This window comes from Peromyscus eremicus, chromosome 12 (genome assembly GCF_949786415.1).
Source record: "Peromyscus eremicus chromosome 12, PerEre_H2_v1, whole genome shotgun sequence".
Classification (NCBI taxonomy): domain Eukaryota; kingdom Metazoa; phylum Chordata; class Mammalia; order Rodentia; family Cricetidae; genus Peromyscus; species Peromyscus eremicus.
Window position 1 is genome coordinate 39,053,500 of NC_081428.1, and position 20,650 is coordinate 39,074,149.

At 38.0% G+C, this 20,650-nt stretch overlaps 2 protein-coding genes across 6 annotated transcripts in view; one reads left to right on the plus strand and one right to left on the minus strand.

The window, feature by feature from the left end:
* The window catches only part of Tfg (trafficking from ER to golgi regulator), a 28,098-nt gene extending 20,257 nt beyond the window's left edge, over positions 1-7,841 (plus strand). For 3 of the 4 annotated variants that reach the window (XM_059277437.1, XM_059277439.1, XM_059277438.1), the window contains exons 6-8: positions 59-199; positions 3,377-3,463; positions 7,029-7,841. In XM_059277437.1, the coding sequence (XP_059133420.1) occupies positions 59-199; positions 3,377-3,463; positions 7,029-7,411 (611 nt within the window). In that variant the 3' untranslated portion in view covers positions 7,412-7,841. The remainder of the gene's footprint in view (positions 1-58; positions 200-3,376; positions 3,464-7,028) is intronic. The other variant, XM_059277440.1, reaches the window with a different exon arrangement.
* Abi3bp (ABI family member 3 binding protein) overlaps positions 7,017-20,650 on the minus strand; it is a 204,124-nt gene continuing 190,490 nt past the window's right edge. Inside the window, exons 42-46 of one of the 2 annotated variants that reach the window (XM_059277441.1) lie at positions 12,551-12,630; positions 11,860-11,889; positions 11,253-11,414; positions 10,109-10,231; positions 7,017-9,334 (exon numbers count right to left, since the gene is read on the minus strand). In XM_059277441.1, the coding sequence (XP_059133424.1) occupies positions 9,219-9,334; positions 10,109-10,231; positions 11,253-11,414; positions 11,860-11,889; positions 12,551-12,630 (511 nt within the window). In that variant the 3' untranslated portion in view covers positions 7,017-9,218. The remainder of the gene's footprint in view (positions 9,335-10,108; positions 10,232-11,252; positions 11,415-11,859; positions 11,890-12,550; positions 12,631-20,650) is intronic. The other variant, XM_059277442.1, reaches the window with a different exon arrangement.

The window sequence follows — 20,650 nt, forward strand, 5'->3', positions numbered from 1 at the left end:
TGCTTGTTAGGGAAAGGCTTTGGACAGGGTAATTAACTGACTTTTCATGACCATCCAGGGCCACCCAGTGCTCCTACAGAAGACCGTTCAGGAACTCCTGACAGTATTGCTTCTTCCTCCTCAGCAGCGCACCCAGCAGCAGTTCAGCCACAGCAACCTCCATATACAGGAGCTCAGACACAAGCAGGTCAGATTGAAGGTAAAATAATGTTCAGAGCCCGTGTGTGAGAAGGGATATGTACAGAAGTATTTATTGAGGCGTTATTGGTAATACAATCCATTTACATAGGTAATCTCACTGTCTAACGTAAAATAGCTTTATTTATTGACATGTTGGGATTTGGTGTCATAGAGCCAAATAATATATTGAGTATGTTTCTGATTATTGAAAATTTAAAAAAAGAGATGAAAAAAATGTTAATATAAGCACAAAATGAAAGATTAGGGGGAAATGATTTTATTCTCTCCCCTCCAAAAACTATATGTTTTCTGTTACTTAAAAAGATTTTAAATAGAGATGAAGCATAATTTTAGTTAAATAATGTTGATTGCTTATTAGGTTAGCAGTGCATTTTTAAGTTAATTTCTTTTCTTTCCAAATTATGTATCTTCTGTAAGTAATTTAATCTCTGGGTTTTGATATTTTTTTACTGATCAAAAAGATGTGAAAATTGGACTAGACCATTAGTTTCAAAAATAGCTCATTAATCATGAAATTGAAAGTTCAATATTTAAAAGGGCTGGTTGGTATGTTTGAAGGATCTCAGATCAGCAAATGAGGAGCCTCGTTGAAAAACACAGTTCTGCAGAACATGGCTAAGTACCTTACTGAGCTTTAGTGTACCCCCTTGACATTATGATATTATTATTTCTGTTAACTGCTGTGCATGTTAGGACCTGTAAAAGTGTACATTTTACTTTAAAGAAGTAAACACCAGGTGGGGCTCTAAAAATTTGTAGCAAAGGGTCAGTTGGTAATAATGGTGTATAATAATAATATAAATCATAATAAATAAGTTCTTAGCACCTAAAGCACCTGATTGAAGTTAACATTTACATTAAAACTAAAACTGTAGCATAAGATGAGCTGTGACTAGAATCCTTTCGTCCCATGGTGATACTTTTCATGCTTGCTCATTGAATTAATATGAATCACTGGGAACTAGCGAGTGGTATAAGAATCCTATGTTAAGTCTTTTCTCCACCAACTTTAGTTTTTCTTCCTCTGCATCAAAAATACAACAGCCAGAACTAAAACCAACTAGAACTGAAGTGGCTATGGGTTCAAGTGGGAGGTAGAAGCAGGATGCAGAGTTTGGATGGACAAAGAGTGTAACAGTGTGTCAGGTGAACTAAAAACCGTTGAAGCACTGGTGTAGGTTATTATTGAGAAGAATTGTAAGTAAGTGAAAAGTAAGGTGAGTGAGCAGGAATGAGATGTAATGCTTGCTTAGTAGAATTTCACATTGCCTTTTGAGGGTTTTTTTTTAATTGCCAAAATTTAAAATCAATAAATGTTTAGGAGTATGAAAGTTTATAATGAAAATCGTCTTCCACCTGTGTTCTCTCACAACACATACCCTCTCCAGCAGCATCAGATTAATACCATTTATGGATTTACTTTGGAGTGGTACTAATTATATGCCTTGCTACAGCTGTTGCTTATCTTACATTTAAGGATGTAGTATAGTCATAAGCAAAAAGATTAATAAGTAGTCTAGTTCTAGATCAGTGTTATGAATTATACTAAAGTCATATAATTTAAAGTCTGTTATTAGATACATTAGAACATTTTCTTAACGGTACCATCAATTTTAATTTATTTAGCCAAGTAAGTCTAATATATCAATATAGAAGCACTGATTTAGGAAGGGGTTGTTTGGGTTTTTGTTTGTTTTGTTTTGTTTTGTTTTTGTATGTTAAAAATGTGACAGATTGGAACATTTTAAACAGCATTCAGTATGTCCCAGTTCAGACTAGTTGCAGTTTCAGTAGCTCAGTTGCCACATGTTTGGGCTGTTGTGTTAAATATATAGCTAAAGATAAGCGATGAAGCTACTTTAGTGAATACTTTTGGATATGTAATGTATATATTTTAGACATTGCCGTTTATTTAGATCAAGTTCCAGTTGTATTTTGAGCAGAATCACCAACAGAGCATGACTTAATTGGTTAACATAATTTTATTTCAAATCATTAATTTCATAAGAGATTAGGAATTTCAAGTTATTGATACTATAAATACCATATTTTCTCCAAAAGCATTTTTTATTATTGATTGTAATTTTAATATCTTCTTCAGTTGGAAGGCTCAGGCTCAGGCTCAGTGACCAAGCATATACCTAGCTTATGTGAGACCCTAGGTTTAATTTGAAAAGTGAAAATCTAGAGGCAAGCCAATCTTTTATGTTTGAGTTCAACCTGGTCTGGTCTACATAGTTAGTTCCAGGCCAGCCAGGGCTGCATAGTGAGACTCTTGCCTCAAAAATAAATAAATAAATAATAAAATTAAGAGGTCTTGAGAAGATAGTTCTATTTCAGTTAATGGTGGAGTACTGTCTGAGAAATGTGTCAATAGATAACTTTGGCCTTAATATAAACACTATAGAGCGGTGCTTCTCAACCTTCCTAATGCGACCATTTAATACAATTCCTCATGTTGTAGTGACCCCCACTGGTAAATTATTTTTGTTGCTGCTTTATAACTGTAATTTTGCTACTGTTATAAATTGTAATGTAAATATCCGTGTTTTCCTACGGTCCTTGGGGGTTGCAAACCACAAGTTGAGAAATACTGCCATAGAACATGTTTATATAAAACTAAGGTGGCTCCAACATCACTAGGTGATACAGTATCGTGTATTGCAAAGTGAGTGACCATGTTGAAAATAACTGAAGAAAATAAAAGGACAGTGTTACTCTAAAATCAGTGCCTTTCTTGTGTATAATTTGATAAATGCTAAAAACTAAACAACTTGTTTAAATGAGAAAAGTGCTGTGGATCATCAGAGAGGTATTGCTAACATATAAGGGTATGTGAAAGGGCAATGTATTTGTCCCTTATCTCTGATTACTTACCTGATGGCATAGAGTTTTAAAAATGTATTTTCTGCAGTTTATGAAGTGATAACCACTAGAGTGACATCATATAAATACTTGCTTCCAGCTAACATTCTTAGCAGTTTATCTATAGCAGAATGAGCAGTCACCCTTCTTATTCATTCTTGTCTTCATAGACATTTAAAGTATAACAAATATATTGTATATTATTATTCAATGTGCTTGTATATTAAATTGGGAGGGAATATAAAGGTGCCCTAAAAATATTTCTCTGCCAAGTTAAACCTTCCTCTTCTGTCTGTATCTTCTTCCATAGGTCAGATGTACCAACAATACCAGCAGCAGGCTGGCTACGGGGCGCAGCAGCCTCAAGCTCCTCAGCAGTACGGTATTCAGTATTCAGGTGAGCGGGTGTTAAAAGGGAGTTAATTTGCAGCTTTTGATCTGTTTCTATATTCACTAAATTTTAAGTTATTCCTCCTAAGTACTTGATTTATAATACTTACATTGTCATAATAGAGGTTAGGGGAAGCAATACTTATTTACATTTAAATTGTCATGTTTTATCAAATCAGCGTTTCATTTTTCCAGTGAGCAAATTTATGATGTAGAGAGATGATTCTGCAATAATCTGTAGTATAAAAAATGTTTTAATAACATTAAAAATCCAACCTCTTAGATAACTTCAAATTGAGAAAAAAATAAGATTTTCTTCTTTATCTGTATCACTTATAATTGTAGGGTACTCTTAGTATTTGTAGATATATTAACAATTTATCCACACATGGAGAAGTGAACTTAATAGAAAACTAAAATAAATTACTTATTTAAGCCTGTTGAAAATATGCTAGAATAAAATAAAACATACAAATGAAGGATTACAATGGAATTCAGGCAAGGAAGAATATTTAGATGTTTGGACTGTGCTGTCAGGCGAGGGGACACAGTTGTCATCTGACCCAGAGTTTCAGCACCTGGCATGTCCGAATCATCGGAGTGCTTTTTTTGTAGCTGGGTCCTATTCCAGAGACTTTGAATATTTTGTTTTAGTTTTACCATCTGTCCCACTGAAGACTGTCTGCATTTGATATGATGAATTTCTTTGGTATAGCTTTGGTTATAATTTAGGTACTTTTTCCAGTTACATCAGAGTGTCTGTCCACCTTGTTGTATAGTCAAAGATTAAAATAACTTCTATAAATTAAATCTTAAAGTTCTGTTTTGAGAATTGTGTGTTATTAACTAGAGTATAAGTATAGCTCAACAGTTATAGATGTATAACGATAGATAGATATGATAGATAGGTAGACAGACAGACAGGTAGGTAGGTAGATAGATAGACAGACAGACAGATAGAGCAGATTGAGCTACAGTGAGAGTCTCCTACTGCCTAGTTTGTAAAGGAAGCTTTATTAGGACACTTTAACCCTACATGTTTCTCGGGTGTCCTTGGTGTCACTGCTGTACTTTGGCACTATACTCACAAAGTAGAGTGAGTGAGTAGTTGGAGCAGTGAGAGAGCAGTATGGCCCACAACACCTAAAATAGTTACTATCTGGCCCTTTATAGGAAAAGAGGCTCAACTTTCATCTTTTATTGGTGCGGACAGTTGCTGATTGCTGACCTAGACTACAAAATTTTGTCAGTAATTAAATTTGGTATATTTTTACACCTACAGTAATTTTGTTGGGATTGTATTTGCTGTAGAGTGATTTTACCTTAGAGATGCTAGATCTTATTGTAAAATGCAGATGGAGTGAATTTAAAGGAAATGTCCTTTTAAATTAAAAAAGTCTGTGGTACAGATTATATAATGTATAGAACTAATAGGCATCCAGAGCCGAAGAGATAGTGTCATCATCTGATCTAGGAGATGCTCTCAACCCTCATTGTGCTTCAGGACCTCCTGAGCAGCTTCTTCATCCAGGCCCTATTCCTTTTGACTTCGGTTTGCTTGGAGGTGGGACTTGGCTTTGATATCTTAAATAGCATCACAGGTCATTGTATAGCCAGGGTGAGGACCACTGATCTTGTCCTACACACTCAAGACCTGCAGATACTCAGTAAGGGAGGTGGAACAGAACCTTGTTCTCTTGACTTATACCATTTTATACTCTCCAATTTAGAGCAGAGTGGTCAATGCTTTTGGCTTAGTTGTAGATATTTATTGATTTTAAAAAAATAGCTATTTCTTGCAGTTTGTGATGGTCTTATTATGAATAACCTGATGTTATTCATTTTGGGTGTGTAGCAGTAGAGACGAGTAGATGTAATAAAGAAGTATGTTAAAATTATGATTGATGGACCGGCTACTGAAACAGCGTTGTTACCACTTACTGCTGTTGCCTCTTCTGAGCAATAATTAAGACTCCAAGTGCTTCCCAGTTCAGTTAAAAAAAAATTTGGATTCCAGTTGTGGAATGAAAAGACAGTTGGTTTTGTTGTTTCCTTTCAAATGGGGTAGTCATTTTCAGTGTAAAGGTGTTCCCCAAAAACTTACAGGAAAAAATTACACTGAAAGTTTTTGTGGAGGCTGGAGAGTTGGTTCAAGGTTGAAAGCACTTGCTGTCTTTCACAATAACAGTTCATTTTCTAGCACCCATGTTGATGGCAGCTTATAACCACCAGAAATTCCAGCAAGTTCTGTGCCCTCTTCTGACCTCCATGGGTGGGTGTACTCGTACACACACAATTTTAAGCTTTGCATAGAAGGAGAAATTACATGACATCTAAGATCTTACCATAAATTATTTTTGTTCACCATTCAGGTGCTACCATGAATAAAATGTGTTAGATAGTTGATGCCTAAGCTTTCTCTTAGAAATTTTAGTCAGGGTCTTCACTGAGTAAAATGTAGTACAAATTTACAAATTTCTTCTGGTATTTCTGATCCGCTAGTCCTATTTCCTTGATTTTGAGAACTATGGAAATAGTCAACTAATTTCTCTGCATGGAGACTTCTTAGTGGTGCTGGTGGTAGTGACATTGACCAATCTCTCACACTTCTGGTTTGCCAGTTTCCCTCTGACCTTTCCAGTTGTGTTCATGGACTATATCATAAAGGTTTCTTTCATAAGTAAATTTTGAACCAGGTTCAAGGTGAGTTCAGAATATACTCAAATTCATTCAATCCTTTTTTTTTTTTCCTAAATGCAGGGTTGTACATATTTTAATAATTGTCTTATGTATCTGGTATTTAATGCTGACAGGATTCCAGTCAATGGAGAGTTTTCATTGCAAGTAGCTGCAGGTGTGTTTCATGGTAGAGATAAAAGTTTTCAGTGAAGCAGATTTTATTTTTAATTATATCCTAGTAAATAATGAATATAGATGTTGCTTTTGTGGGACAATGTGCTGTTTTTTGTTTGTTATGCCATCTAAGTCAAAATTTGAGTTGAAAGGCAAAGTATCAGATACCAAATATAAAAGATTTAATGGTACTTAGTAATTATTAACTTATTCTTAGATATTACAGTAAATAAACTTTAAAACACTTCATTTATATGAAGAGTATTTGTAGCATTGTTTCATTTCTAAAGCACTTGTTGTCTGTAATGTGTTCTCATTTGGTACTGTTAAATAGGACTTCCCTCCAAACCCGATTAGTGACTACTTTTATGATTTTCATCTTCCTGAAATCATATTTCTTTCACTTATTATTTGAGCATCTACTCTAGGAATTATGTGCAAATGGGAATTTGGTCAAGGGTTATTTAGTTTCAAAACAATTATAATGAAAAGACATGTGTATAGTAACTTGAATTTTAGAATATAGGATTTAAAAATTGTCCGGAAAATTTTTATAACTGCTTGGCCTTGAGATATTTTATGCTGGACTCATTACATAAATGTTTGAATACATTTATTAAATTTTTAATCATTTTTGGTCCATAGCAGTAAGACTAATTCTCTGGAAAACTTTCACCAAAAGAACCAAGACATATATGTTATTTATTTTGCTTTTTCAGCTAGTTACAGCCAGCAGACTGGACCCCAACAACCTCAACAGTTCCAGGGATATGGCCAACAACCAACTTCCCAGGCACCGGCCACTGCCTTTTCTGCTCAGCCACAACAACTGCCTGCTCAACCACCACAGCAGTACCAGGCGAGCACTTACCCTCCACAAACTTACACTACCCAGACATCTCAACCTGCTAATTACACTGTTCCCCCTGGCGCTCAGCCTGGAATAGCTCCAAGCCAACCTGGTGCTTACCAAGCAAGACCAGGTTTTACGCCATCTCCTGCAAGTACCATGACCCCTCCTTCCAGTGGGCCTAACCCTTATGCACGTAACCGTCCTCCTTTTGGTCAGGGCTATACCCAACCTGGACCAGGTTATCGGTAAGGAGGTTCAGCCTCACTAATGATGGCTAGTTACCCCCAAAAGACTACAATACTATTTTGTTTCAATTTGTACTGTATTGAAGTTCAAAAATTTAAAAAGCAGAGCATTTTTTATGATATCATTGTTGCTGTTAATTGAAAATATAATTTGCTGGAATATAAACACAAAAAGACCAAAATGAATATTGTTTCTGCCCCTGCTTAAAATTGTAGCAGCTTCCTAGTTATTTTGGAACACTACTCATGCGTGTAAAATGATTGGCTTTCTAGTTCCCAGAGGATCTTAAAAAGCTAGGCTAAGGTTTAGCCATCACACTTGGCTATTTACTATTAACATGATGTACTAAAAATAGAGTCCTTTGAGAAGATGACTAGACAACATTATGTATAAAGTGTAACATTGATAGGCTAATAAAGGTGATTGAATCCAATAGTGGTCTTGTCTTTTAATTATTTCAGACAAGGAAAACAGTCATCTTATTGGTATATGGTCTTCAAGTAAAATTTATGAAATTGATTTCCATTCAGGGAAAGAAATGTATATAACAAACTTGTGTTTACATTCTAAGTCAATCAATACAGGTTTGGTAGCCCTTAATTTTCTGATTTTCCTTACAGAGATAAAGGTGTACATACATATTGGCGAACTATTAAGAACATTTTAAAAATCATTTTTTAAAAACCTACATCTTTTTATTGCAGAGTTTATATTTGCTTGAAAAATACAAAATGTAGCATTGATGAAACTGAAGCATATTGAAAGATACACACAGAAACATCTTTTCAGGACAGGCAATAATATTCTTGCTCCCTCCCCCATATGAAGGAAAGCAATACCTTTTTTTTTTCCCCATGAAAATGAGTCAGTTTTGTTACAGCTTGAGCAAACAGTTTCACAAAAACAACCCGTGATACATTCATTCATGGCCTTAACATATAAATATATAATATATCCTATAAAACAATAGCATCTCACCATGCAATATCTTTTCATGCTGACTTCACACTCAGTCTCTACATACAGCTTGAATTAGAACCATAGAGCCGTTTAAAAGAAATGCTTAAAGGAAGAGTTTGAGAAAGTATTTTTAGATATATATTATGGGTACAGAAAAAAAAAACCACCAAAATTTATCATTTGACATATCAGGTTATCAGCTGCTTCTGGCTGAAATAAAATGATACAGATTCAGATTTTTCTTTTTAGTAATTTGCTGGTAGCTTACAGAAAAGTTAGCATGAATATATAACTATTTAAACCCAAAATCTGTTCATCTGATGCTAAAAAATTGAAGTTTACATAAATGTAAATATTAGAACCACTTTTTCTCACATGTATATGCTGAAGATTATTTGATCCAATAAGTTAAACCAAGTAGAGATTTATGGATTTAACTCACCAACAACACGTACACATCAATAAAGTAAATACTTTTTATAAAGCATATTAAAGATTTTGACATTAATTTTGTTATAAAAGTATCTGAAAACATTACAACAGTGTGATAAATAATATACAAATGATCTCTTAAAATATCATGAATAGGGAGCCAGCTTCCCTAAAAATGTTATTCTATTAATGTTAATATCTTGCTTTCTTAAAATGACTTTGTAAAACCTGATAAATATTCTCAGTAATCTTTTCTAATAATAAACCTCTAGTACTGCTCTCAGTTAGACTGCAAACTTTGATCCATAGTAAACAAAACAGCTTTGAATGGGTGTGACAGATACCACAGTATATCCGGCGGGTTCCTTCCTGTTTGCTTTCCTTTTTGTGATAATGAACCAGAAGTACTTTGCTGCGTCTACCATTTTCCAGGTATTGTGGTGCCACACTCATACCACTGGACATAATTGATTTGGGTATGACCACCTATCTCTCCAAATTGGACAGGTTCCTGACGAACGGCTCTGAAATAGCCTAAGAGGAAGAAGAGTGGAGTTTAGCAGCGCTTTCCTATCTTTGGCCACACCATTCTTAGATATAGGCTGTTCGGTGCCTGACGGGTATTTTGAGTGAAGGAAAGCAATTTAGAAAACTAGTAGTTATAGAGGATCTGATGTTTATCCAGAAATGCGATGGCCCCAGGACTCTAAGTCTTGACATTTGTCTTAGCAAGTCAGTACTATAAGTAGTTTCAGTAGCCTCTTATGTCCAAGTATCTTGTAGAGGTATCCTTTAAGAAGCTTGTATTTTTGTGTCCATGGAAACCTCAAATTAGGTGTTTCTGGAGTGATCTGGGCAATTTACACCTTTCTGCTCTGCTCAGGCAAAGATTAAATTTTCAGTTCTCATTTCAAAACCTGCTGTTAATATGTATTTAGCAAATTGCTGACTATTTACTTTTCAGATTTATTTTGCTTTATATAGGTATTTTTAAGGGAAATACTATGTTTTTGTTGTATAGGAGAAATTAAATTTTCTTAACAATTTTTGAGAGCAAAAAATGATGATCAGATATGTTCCATATGACTAAAGCTGTGAGAGACAACTGTGATTGGGACAGCATGAGTGATGTAAACTTGGAAAAGATTTATATATCTAATTTTTCTAGAGCTGAGCTTGACTTGAGAGTTAAGTTTCTTCTTTCCCTAGAGATAGAGTAGCAGGTCTGTAGCCTTTCCTGGCAGCCATTGCTGTCTGTGCTAATCTGCAAAGCCCTCTACTTCGGTAGAGGGTGGTCAGAAAGCATACCTTCTTTGGTGGGTAACTGGTCAGAGGTGAGTTGCTGTCCTGTGCGACCATCTAAAAATGAATCCACAAATTGGCAGTGATCTTCTCCATGGCCCCTCTGATCTCCTATGTTGTAAAATTTGCCTGAAGAACCAGAAATGAAACAGGGTTCTTTAGTATATGGCAATTCCTTAATTACTTCAAAGGATAGTTTTGCTTTTCTCTTACTTCCCAGAGTAAGACACTAGCATCTCTTGAACTAGGAAAGGTTTCCTAGCTGATGTCCTTGCTTGTACTCTTACCTCCTAATGTTCTCCTTCTCCCCTTGAGATCACAGTGATTTTAAAAATGCAAGTCATGTTATTACTCCCTCCATGATTCTCTCCAGCAGTCTCCCATCATACTCGGAATACAACTTCTCCTGTACTAAATCTCAGCCTAAACTAGTAGGACTGACCAGTATGTCTTGCCTCAGGCCTTTGCACTTTCTATTTCCTGTACCTTTCCAGAGGTCCTTTGTTCCTAGACTTTTCCGTAGTTGATTTTGTCTCAAAATTTATTCTAAGCAGACAGGATACCTTTGCAGACAGACCTTCCCTAAAACTGTTCCCCTAAAGGAGCTTCTGTTTCTGCTGAGCCACTCTTTCTAACCCTTTGTGACACTCTTAGTTTACATATTTATGTATTGTGCCTCTCCTTCCTATAGGAAAGGAGGAGAGGTACACTATATGAGAGCAGGAATATGGCATTTGGTGCTTTGTCACCCACCAAACCCAGAATAGTACCTGATGAGCGTGTGAGCGACCAAAATCTCCACCATATGGATATAGAAGAAAACATTTTAAATGAATGTCGTGCAAAGGGTTTGAGCCCTTCTGACATTTTCAGTATGTCATATTCCTTTCATGCTTAGTAGGAATTTTCATTCTTGGATGGTTGTGACAGTACCGAGATTTGCTGTGCAAGTGCCTGCCTGTGCATTTAAGTTGGTCGTGGTGTCACTATTTTATGTTACATTTTTGTTATCTGCCTCCAAGTTGCAGATCTATAAGTCTTCATTTCTAAGATTGTTTTAACTATCTCTGTAACATCTTTTTATGAAGGAAACTTGTATAAAGTGCTGAGTCTGAAACTCTACAGGAAAGGCTAGGGTATTGGAACATACCTGTGAGGGAGTCACTTAAGTAAATCTTGTATCTGAGAGAGTTGCATAGCTGTACTCCAACAAATTTTTTATACCATGTCCTTTTAACATATTGTTTGCCTTTACATTCTGAATAGGAGTCTGAATTAAAGGGTCTTTCAGTCCAGATGGCGTCTCTTCCTGCTGCATGAGGAAAACACAGGATTTGGGTTCAGTATTTAACTCTGAAGGACTAAAAGTGTTACAACAAAAGCAGCCTGCAGAATTCATTGCCAACTTCCTGATACCTCATTTCTTTAATATTGTGACTATTGGAGGCTGAAAATATTTGAAAGGGTTTAAAAACCCCAATGTAAGTTTCTGTCACTAGTGAAGTAAATCTCAGAGCATATCTTAGGGCTCTTTTTTTGTAACAATAGTATAAAATTTAATGTGAACAAATTAAATTTTGAGTGAACTAGTATATGAGTGAAAGCAAATTTCAACACCTCCCCAATGGGTTCCAAATGTTGATGTGTTTACGATTGACACCTCTTCTGTCTCCTAGATAGAAAGATGCTCAGCTCAAGTTTTGCAGTACTTACCTAATTTAGAAATGTATGTAGTCCCCATTGAGACTGGTACTTACCAGAAATTGGCTCACTCACTCTTGGGTCAGCTGAGGAGAAATAACACACACAAAAGAACCTTTTAGGTAAAGTTCTAATATTGCAATGTTATGGTAAAGAAGATGGGCGTGTACACTTAGCTCTTGTTTGTAGAATGTACAATCTTGCTAAAGACTGAATCTGAAAGTTTTGTTATAGGATGATCAACAACCATTTCCAAAGGTACTCAGCTGTATCTTTTACACATGATTTGAGTAGATTTGACCATAGGTTGTTACTCTAGCTTTTTTCAAAAGCTTTCTCATTTAGTTTTCTACAAAAACTATTAATTGTAAAGTTACCAAGATATGTAGTTTCAAATTTGTCTGTACATACAGATTTTTACTGAGGAATTGAAGCTTGGAATGTGCAGATAGTTTCACAGAACTCATGACTTCCCTTCTCTGATGTACTTAATGGACATTGTTCTGAGCATGCAAGGAAGCATTGGTGTACTACATTTTGGGGTATAGATTACAGTTTTTCATTTTAATTTCTTTCCTGACATAAACCTAAATGAAGAAAAGCAGTGATAACTGTAAGTACCTTCATCTATTAGCTTCTTCTCATGGACTTTTTGGGACCCAAGACACTGGGTTTCAAATGAGCTCCTATGCAAACACTGTGATTATGTCCCTCCACACCTCTGTAGATTACTGCTGACATGATTACCTGATTCAGTACTGAATGCCACCGTGTTGCTGGCGGGGCCTTCACCAAGTGGATTTTTGGGTTTCACCTGGAATTCATAGCTGCGTGAGGAGAAATAAAAATAATAGTAACACCTTTTTGAGGGTTTGGTTCAAGGAACAACAGTTTCTTGCTATACTAACTCGTATTTCTTTTTAAAATCATGACAATTTCAGGTTTTACTTTCTCAACATCTTGTCTAACATTTCATATGAGAAAAACATTAATGAAAAGTTAGCTGTCTTAAAAACAACAAATTAGTAAAAATAACCAGGCAGGTTTACCATGGATGTATAGACATGTGGTGACCTACTTAATTCCAGCAACAAGGAACCTCCCTTTGCTTGATGTCACATGGGGCGTTCTTCCTTGTTCTTCCCTGTCACCCCAGTGTCCTTCATTGTGACATCTGAGTCACAGGAAAGGGTGGCAGTGGGGAAAGTTGCTTTAAATGCAGGTTATTTGTCCCACCTCTGCGACTGAAAATGAGGGCTGAGTGAGTTACTGGGGTGAGTTCTGTGGCCACTGGTTTTGAGAGATACTAGCTGCAAGAATGGATACACATGAGAATGTTTCTTTGCAGTGCTGGTTGCGTCTCCTGGAACTTAGGTCTGATAGAGATCACAGGAAACCAGGGTGTCCAGAAAAGGGGCCCGCTAGCATCCAAAGAGTGTGAACACAAAGCTGAGACGTTCTCCCTCCCCTCAGTAAGTCAGGTTCTTAAAAAAAGGTGGGGGGTGGGGATTGCTTGGGCTCCATCCTTAAAAGTGAGTCATAAAATTTTGCATAATTGGCAGATCTTTTTCACAAGCTATATAAACTGCAAATCCTCTTGAGAAACCCAGAGCAAGAAAGCAGTGTAGCATTTGTCTGAAATTGACTTCCTTCAGCAGAGGACTCAGCTGCCTTTACACGCATGCTTAAACAGCCTGAGTCAGCATATAGTGTTTCATGATCTTTGCAAGGTTTTTGGAAGATAAATGTCATCTTTGAGAAGTTTGCTACAAAGTAAAAATGTAAACCACACAAGGTAAGTATTTTATAAGCAAGTGAGAAACAGGATGATGGTTTGGTACTAAAAACAAAGTGGAGGAGGAGGGGGTCCTTAGAGTGAGTTTCCTTATTTATAGATCAATCCTGGAGTCTAGCAGGACAGAGTCTAGTGGTCACGTGATAGGAACCACTTTTTAAAGTCTTTACTATACATAATCATTCTGCGTCTGTAAAATAATCCAGTACACAAACCCCATGAAGTACTCTCTCCCAAAGTCTTACCTCAGGACAGTGAAGTGTAGAACTGTAGCAACACTTTTACTTTTCCAAACTTGAAATAGTTGTGAAATAGAGTTAAATTTCCCCTTTAATTCTTACATACAAGTAAAAGCATTTTTAAAGCTAAAGAACTGATGTAAGATGATGTGCCATTTACCATAAGAAAATGCCGGGCTGGGGAGATGACTGGTTAAAGAGAGTGCCACCATGCAAGTGTAAGAACCAGCGTGCCAATCCCTGGGACCCATACCAAGCAGGGCTGGGGGATGGAGGGCAGCACATACGATCTGTAATCCCAAATTCAGTGCTCCTGTAGCATGATGGAGGTGAAGACAAGTATCTCCAGAAACTCACAGGCCAGCTTGCATAGCCACATAGCCGCAAACAAGAGACCTCTTAAAGTATAAAGCCAGGCCTAAGACTCAGAGCTGCTCTCTGCCCTCCACAGTGCATAGTCATGGCATGCACACATGGGACTGCACTTGCACACACATGATCACAGCCATATAAACAAGGCTGATCTGAAAACACCTATGCCATTTACTTAAGTCACATACATGGGGTATTTCCAAGGTTATAGTCTTCCTAAGCCTAGTGGCCTCAAACAGACCCAATGATAACAAAACCTCACGAAACTGGCAAGCTGAATATGGGAGTGGGCACACAAATTCACAGGCATCTGCAGTTTGATTCGAATGGGAGAGCATGTCACATCTGTTCTAGGCCATTGCCGGCCAACCCAGGCCTTGGCCAGATCTGACCACTGGACTCCTTTCTTGTCACTTTATTTTAGCTACTTACACTTGATCTCTACTTCTAGCATGGCCACAGGTTTTCATAACTTACTTTTTCTGAAGGTTCTTTCCAATGTTTTATGATACAAGTTTGAAAGAAATAATTTTAAACTATGTTCAACAACATGAGGACATGTTTTGGCTGATTAACAAAAAATGTAAAAATATAAACAAAAAATATTTGTGGTGGCAAACGCTTTCCCAGAAAGCACCTTTTGTCACATGAGTGACAACATATGCCTCTAAGAGTAAAGTCTCAAAGAATAATGATTTACATAAATAGAGGGTGCTGCCTCAAAATTTTATCAGTTATTTGAATAAACAGAGACTAAATAGAAGTTTGAAGATAAAGTGGACAGTCTACAGATAACTAGAACTAAAGTCAAAGTTACAAAATAAGAAAATTAGATTGTTCTTGAATACTCAACTGGCAGAAACTATAGACTTCAGTCCTAGAGACTGTGAGAAATTGCCCTGAACTTAAAGATGTAAGTTTTCAACATTAAAAAGACTTACTTGATGCCCAGGAAGATGAGAAAAGAATGAGAGTATACAAATGACAGATTTTCAGAGTACTGAGGTAGAGTGACAAAAAGACCCCAAACTGAGTGAAATAATGGGCCTATTTGAGGCACCAGAACCAGAATCAGAACAGTGTTTTAACTGCACAGCGGGACTGGAAGTTAAGGGAAAGTCAAAGAACTTTCAAAAGGTCATTTTATCATAAAATCCACATGCAGCTGAAAAGAAACAGAGAGGAAGATATGTAAAGACTTATACTGTTTTCCCAGTATTTGATTCTTAGGAAGCCACAAAATGATGGGCAGTGGCAAGATTTTGATACGTAGAAGAGTTTAAGAAAAAACTACGAATTATCCTAACGGGAAAGGATAATGAAGGGTGAAATTTGAGACCAATAGTTTTGAGAACAGCTGTAAAAATTGGCATGCAAATTAAAACTTTATCAATTACTGGAACAAAGTGAAAAAATGTTTCCAGAAAGTATGGTCCTTAATTACTGAGGTAATCCGCCAAAAGCAGAATGTCAACCTCTAGGAGCTACCCTCTACAGAGTAAAGCTGCAGGCCCCGGTGGGATGGATACCTCCATTACTCCCTCACTCCTCCTTTATAGCCTTCAGCTTTGGCATAAACTTAGAGCCAAGTTACAGCTTGCACTGTTTAATGTACTGTTAGTTACATAACTCCCTACTGGTTACAAAAGTTAGGTTAACAAGAGTCTCAAGCCTCAAGTAAACTGCCTCTTATAAAACTTGTTTTTATAAAAAAAAACACTCAGTGGCTGTCTGTTGGTTTGGACTGTGTGAGTATTAGCTCATTTACTCCTGTTGCAATCTTGAAGTGCCAGTGAGGTCTACTGTTGGAGGAAAAGAATCAGGAAACGTGGAATAAGAAAGAATAAAAAGCAATAAGGAGACAGTTTGTGTGACCTCATCTCAAGGACAGTAGAGGGCTACAGCATTTCATGACACTTAACAACATGTAATGTCATTCATTGTTCAACGTTGGGAATACAGGTAAAGAGCTGGTGACAGAGTGGGGTAGGACACCTCAATTAGGGACAGAACCTGCATGGTGGCACATACCTGTAATCTCAGCCTCTTACGTAGCTGAGGGAGAATCACAAAATTGAGGCCAGCCTGGGCAACATATCAGCTTGTCTCAAAAGGAAGGGAAGAGAAGAGAAAGTAAAGGGGCGGGGGGATGGGGGAAGAAGGAACAGAAGTGACAGAAGGGAAAACCGATGCAGAAATCACGGAGGTCACAACCTGGCTGCCCACTATGCCCCAAGAGAAGTTTCTTGTGTCTTCCATTCTGGGGGTCAGGGGTCAGAAACTAGACATTCTAGGGTTGGGCTTCACTTCTAACTCTGGTGCTGTGTGACTTCCCTCCACCTTTCTAGATACAAGGAATTCAAAGAAACTATAATAACAAGGCATACAGTGATGAGCTCAGAACTGTTGTCTTTACAGACAAGTAGAGATCCATGCTTGGAGAACTGTCCTTTTGCCTGGTGAAGAGTTACTAGCCAAGCAACCGCCTCCATTTCTTTCTTTAACAAGGAAGCAATTACTTGCCTGTTGCCCACACCTACAATAAAACTTAAGTAAAATGCCCGATGCTTTGGCACCTTATTTTACTTTATAACAAATCCATAGATGGTGTTGAAAAGTAAATAAAGAATTTGCAGAGACCTGAATTTCACATAAACCCCGTGATCCAGGCATAATGGCTATTCCACACATCTGTTTCTTGGAGCCAGATTCAGTTTATAAGAAGTCACTGTCTGTGTAGCAGCTAACCATCAGTGCCAATGTTTTATCAACTCAGTGTAAACAAGAGTCTCAAACTTTGGTAGGTTTTAGTCTTAGAGGAAGAACTGTTCCCCAGAATCCTCCTGAGACCATAGTTGTCAATAAAAGTACTTGAATAGATGAAGTGAATTTGATTTATCTTAATTACCAGAGTCCATTTTCCATAGGAAATTGTTGGACCACATGTAATTCTGGCATAGACAACAGATTCTTTGGTTTTTCAGTAGAGTAAGCTTTCTGGAACAGACCTGAGCTATTAAAGAGTCTTTTCAGCCAGAGTGATCATGTGTGTCCATCTGCATTGCCAACCAGTTCATCAGGAAGAGCCTGTACCATCAATGTTACCAAACAAAGCACTTTCCAGTTCATCTCAAGGCAGACTCAAAGTCAAGCTGCTGACTGAGACCATTCACTATGGGCTGATCTGCATCTTGATTTATTCTGACTCTGCATGGTTTTGCCTATCCCAGGACTATGTGCCAGAAGACCCCAAGGATCGGCTAAGCCACACTGGCCCTATCAGCACTGGTGCCAGATTGATGGTTTGAGGTACTCTTTATCAGCTCCCCTGTTTGTAGAATTAAGTATAGTTGGTGGCTTGCTCTCAGATAAGAGAGGCTCTTTCTACACTTTTACTTTCAGAGTTCAAGAGCTACACGCTGCTAGAAGAGAAAGGACTGTGTTGTTCCTGGCCAATTATAGGAAAGGAGATTTGGTGGGGAAGAAATAAATAGGTAGTATTGAGGAGTGGGCTGGAGTATTGATAGTGGTGGTTGAATGAGAATGGCCCCTATAGGCTCATATATTTGAATCCTGTAGTGGTTTGAATGTATTTGACCCCCATAAGCTCATAGGGAGCGGCACTATTAGGAGATGTGGCCTTGTTGGAGGAAGTGTGGTCTTATTCGAGGAGGCTGGATGACACACGCCTTTAATCCAGACCTTGAGGCTGGAGGGCACACCTTTAATCTGGGCCACACCTTCTGTTGGAAGTGTGTCACTGAGGGGGTGGGCTAAGAGTTACCATGGTCATGGTGTCTCTTCAGAACAACAGTAAATCCTAACTAAGAAAAATCCTCTGTCCTTAGTTGATGGAACTGGTTGGGAAGGATTAGGGAGTGTAGCCTTGTTAGAGGAGGTGTGTCACTGGCATTGGGCTTTGAGGATTTAAAAGACTCCTGGTCAGCTCTCTTTACCTCCTACTTGTGGATAAAGATGCCAGCTCTTAGCTTCTGTTCCATCACCGTGCCTGCTTGCCTGCTACCATGCCCCTTGCCATGATGGTCATGGACTCTAGCCCTCTGAAACTGTAAGCGTGCCTCCAATAAAGCTGTTCTATAAATTGCCTTGGTCATAATATCTCTTCACAGCAATAGAGAACTAAACTATGACACTGATTCAACTGATACCAACATTCCCACAATTCTTTTTGTTTTAGAGGTAGTAAGGGAGACAGGTTCTGTCCAAGAGAAGAGAGAGCACTTGTCTTCGATCTCTAGACTTCTTTTGCCTCCCTTACTTGAAGTGATGGCTCCCTACCCCTGTGCACATTTGAGACCACAGTCCCTTGCAGTAGCAGGCTGTGGCTAGGAGGCACCAGCTCAGAGACAGGAACAGTTGACACCAGGTATGGAGTTAAGCCCTCCCATCAGCAAATAGCTGCTGGGTGGCCCTGTAGAAAAAGCAAGAAATTGAGCTTCCTGCATCGCAAGATTGACGCCTGGCGAAGTCATTATGACCCAGTGGGGGAGAGCTGGCTGTGAAAGGAGTGTGTGATCCAATGTTCCTTAGCTTCTAGAATACAATGTCTAACCCAAGCCAGTCTGTGAATCTTTAACCTCTGCTTCTATATTTCTTTCTCTCTGGTCCACTGATCAACACTAACCTTGACAACCATCCCTGGGATGTGTGGAGATTCAATGCTGGATAATCCCACTTTTCAGATTTCAGATTTTAAAAAATCAGGTCAAGTAACAGAAAAATCACTCACATACAGTATTCACACATGTCTCCTTGTCATATAACACAACTATAGTAAATCATTCCAAAGCAACTTTCTTTCAGATATTCAAACATGGAACCCTGGAGGGAACTCTAAATTATGATCCAGTTGGCTTCTGTGCACTGACTGTCATGTTCTGTTCTCTATTCTCTTGGACACTCACTTATCCACCACCATCACCATGTAGTGCTTTTCCATTTATCCTTCAAGCCCCAGCCCAACTCTCAACTTTTCCCTTTCCCAGACTCTGGCAAGTGCAGTTCCCCAACCTCCTCGAGCACTCCCACAGGCCACTTCCAGAACTCTTGCTGCGCTGTGTAGAACACTTACTAATTAACCTTCCTGCTAGACTTGAGCTCAAAGGCAGACACCACATCCTTTGCCATTTTTAGCCCCAGCAGCACTTAATAAGCATTAGTTAAATGGAAATGAGATGTTTCAACAAACAAATTTGGCTTCAAATGTGCCTGGAAAGAGTGTTCTACATTTATGGCACAAGCTAATAGGTGCACTGTGAGAAGCTGTGGGGCCAGCTTGATTCAGAAAAGGAACACTGTGTACATTTACAAAGCAGATGCCTTTCCATGGATATAATGCACAGCACCGCTCATGCTATTAAATGGAATAAAAAGGCAACTCAAGAGAAAAACTTAAGTTTTGCAAGCATAAATCTACCTATTAAAAAGGTCCAATGAAATTGTTTTTTTTTAATTCTTTTCTTAAAATCTATTACAGTGAAAAAATGGGTTTTCTTTCTTTCAATCTTTCTAAGGAAGCAGAATCAAGATCAATTGGGCTTTAACTGAAAAATATGCTTATTTTGGCTAACTTAAACCTTTCGTGAAAATTAAAAGTTGAAATGTTTTCCATGTTGCAGCTCAAAACAGGGCACTTTAGAAAATCACTTTACATAAGAAATGCATTTTTTTTCTGCAGTAAAGGATTGACGTTTATACATAGTTAACCTCAATTAGTTGTTTCTTTTCCTCTAAAATGATCAGGAAGATGTTCTTACTGCCAAAGTTAAAGGGAGCTTGTTCTTATGTCGGTATCAATACCCTAGTACTACTCAACCCAGAGACGGTTATACCAAAGGAAACTTAGGAAAGAAATGAAATCTCTTCTAGGAACTTCTCTACAGCTAATTAGAAATATCTGGGGGCCTTATTTTTCTTTCAGTAATAAAATGAACTGATAAGATGTTTTTGACTGAAAAGACATCATAAAACTATACTGAAATATGAATGACCTCATGTTAATGTATAAACAGTAAAATATGCAACTGATCCCCAAAATTCTATTCTCCTTTTCAGTGTAAAAGGTCCCCAAAGCAAAGGGCTGCTGCCCCTGTGTGGTGGTTTGAATGAGAATGGCCCCTATTTGCTCATGCATTTGCATGTTTGGACCCTAGATAGTGGGCCGGCTTGGAAAGGATTAGGAAGTGTGGCCTTGTGGGAGAGGCGTGGCTTTGTGGGAGAGGCGTGGCCTTGTGGGAGAGGCGTGGCCTTGTGGGAGAGGCGTGGCCTTGTGGGAGAGGCTTGGCCTTGTGGGAGAGGCGTGGCCTTGTGGGAGAGGCGTGGCCTTGTGGGAGAGGCGTGGCCTTGTGGGAGAGGCGTGGCCTTGGCGTCACTGGGGGTGGGCTTTGAGGTTTCCAAAGCTCATGCTAGAAGCCAGAGACA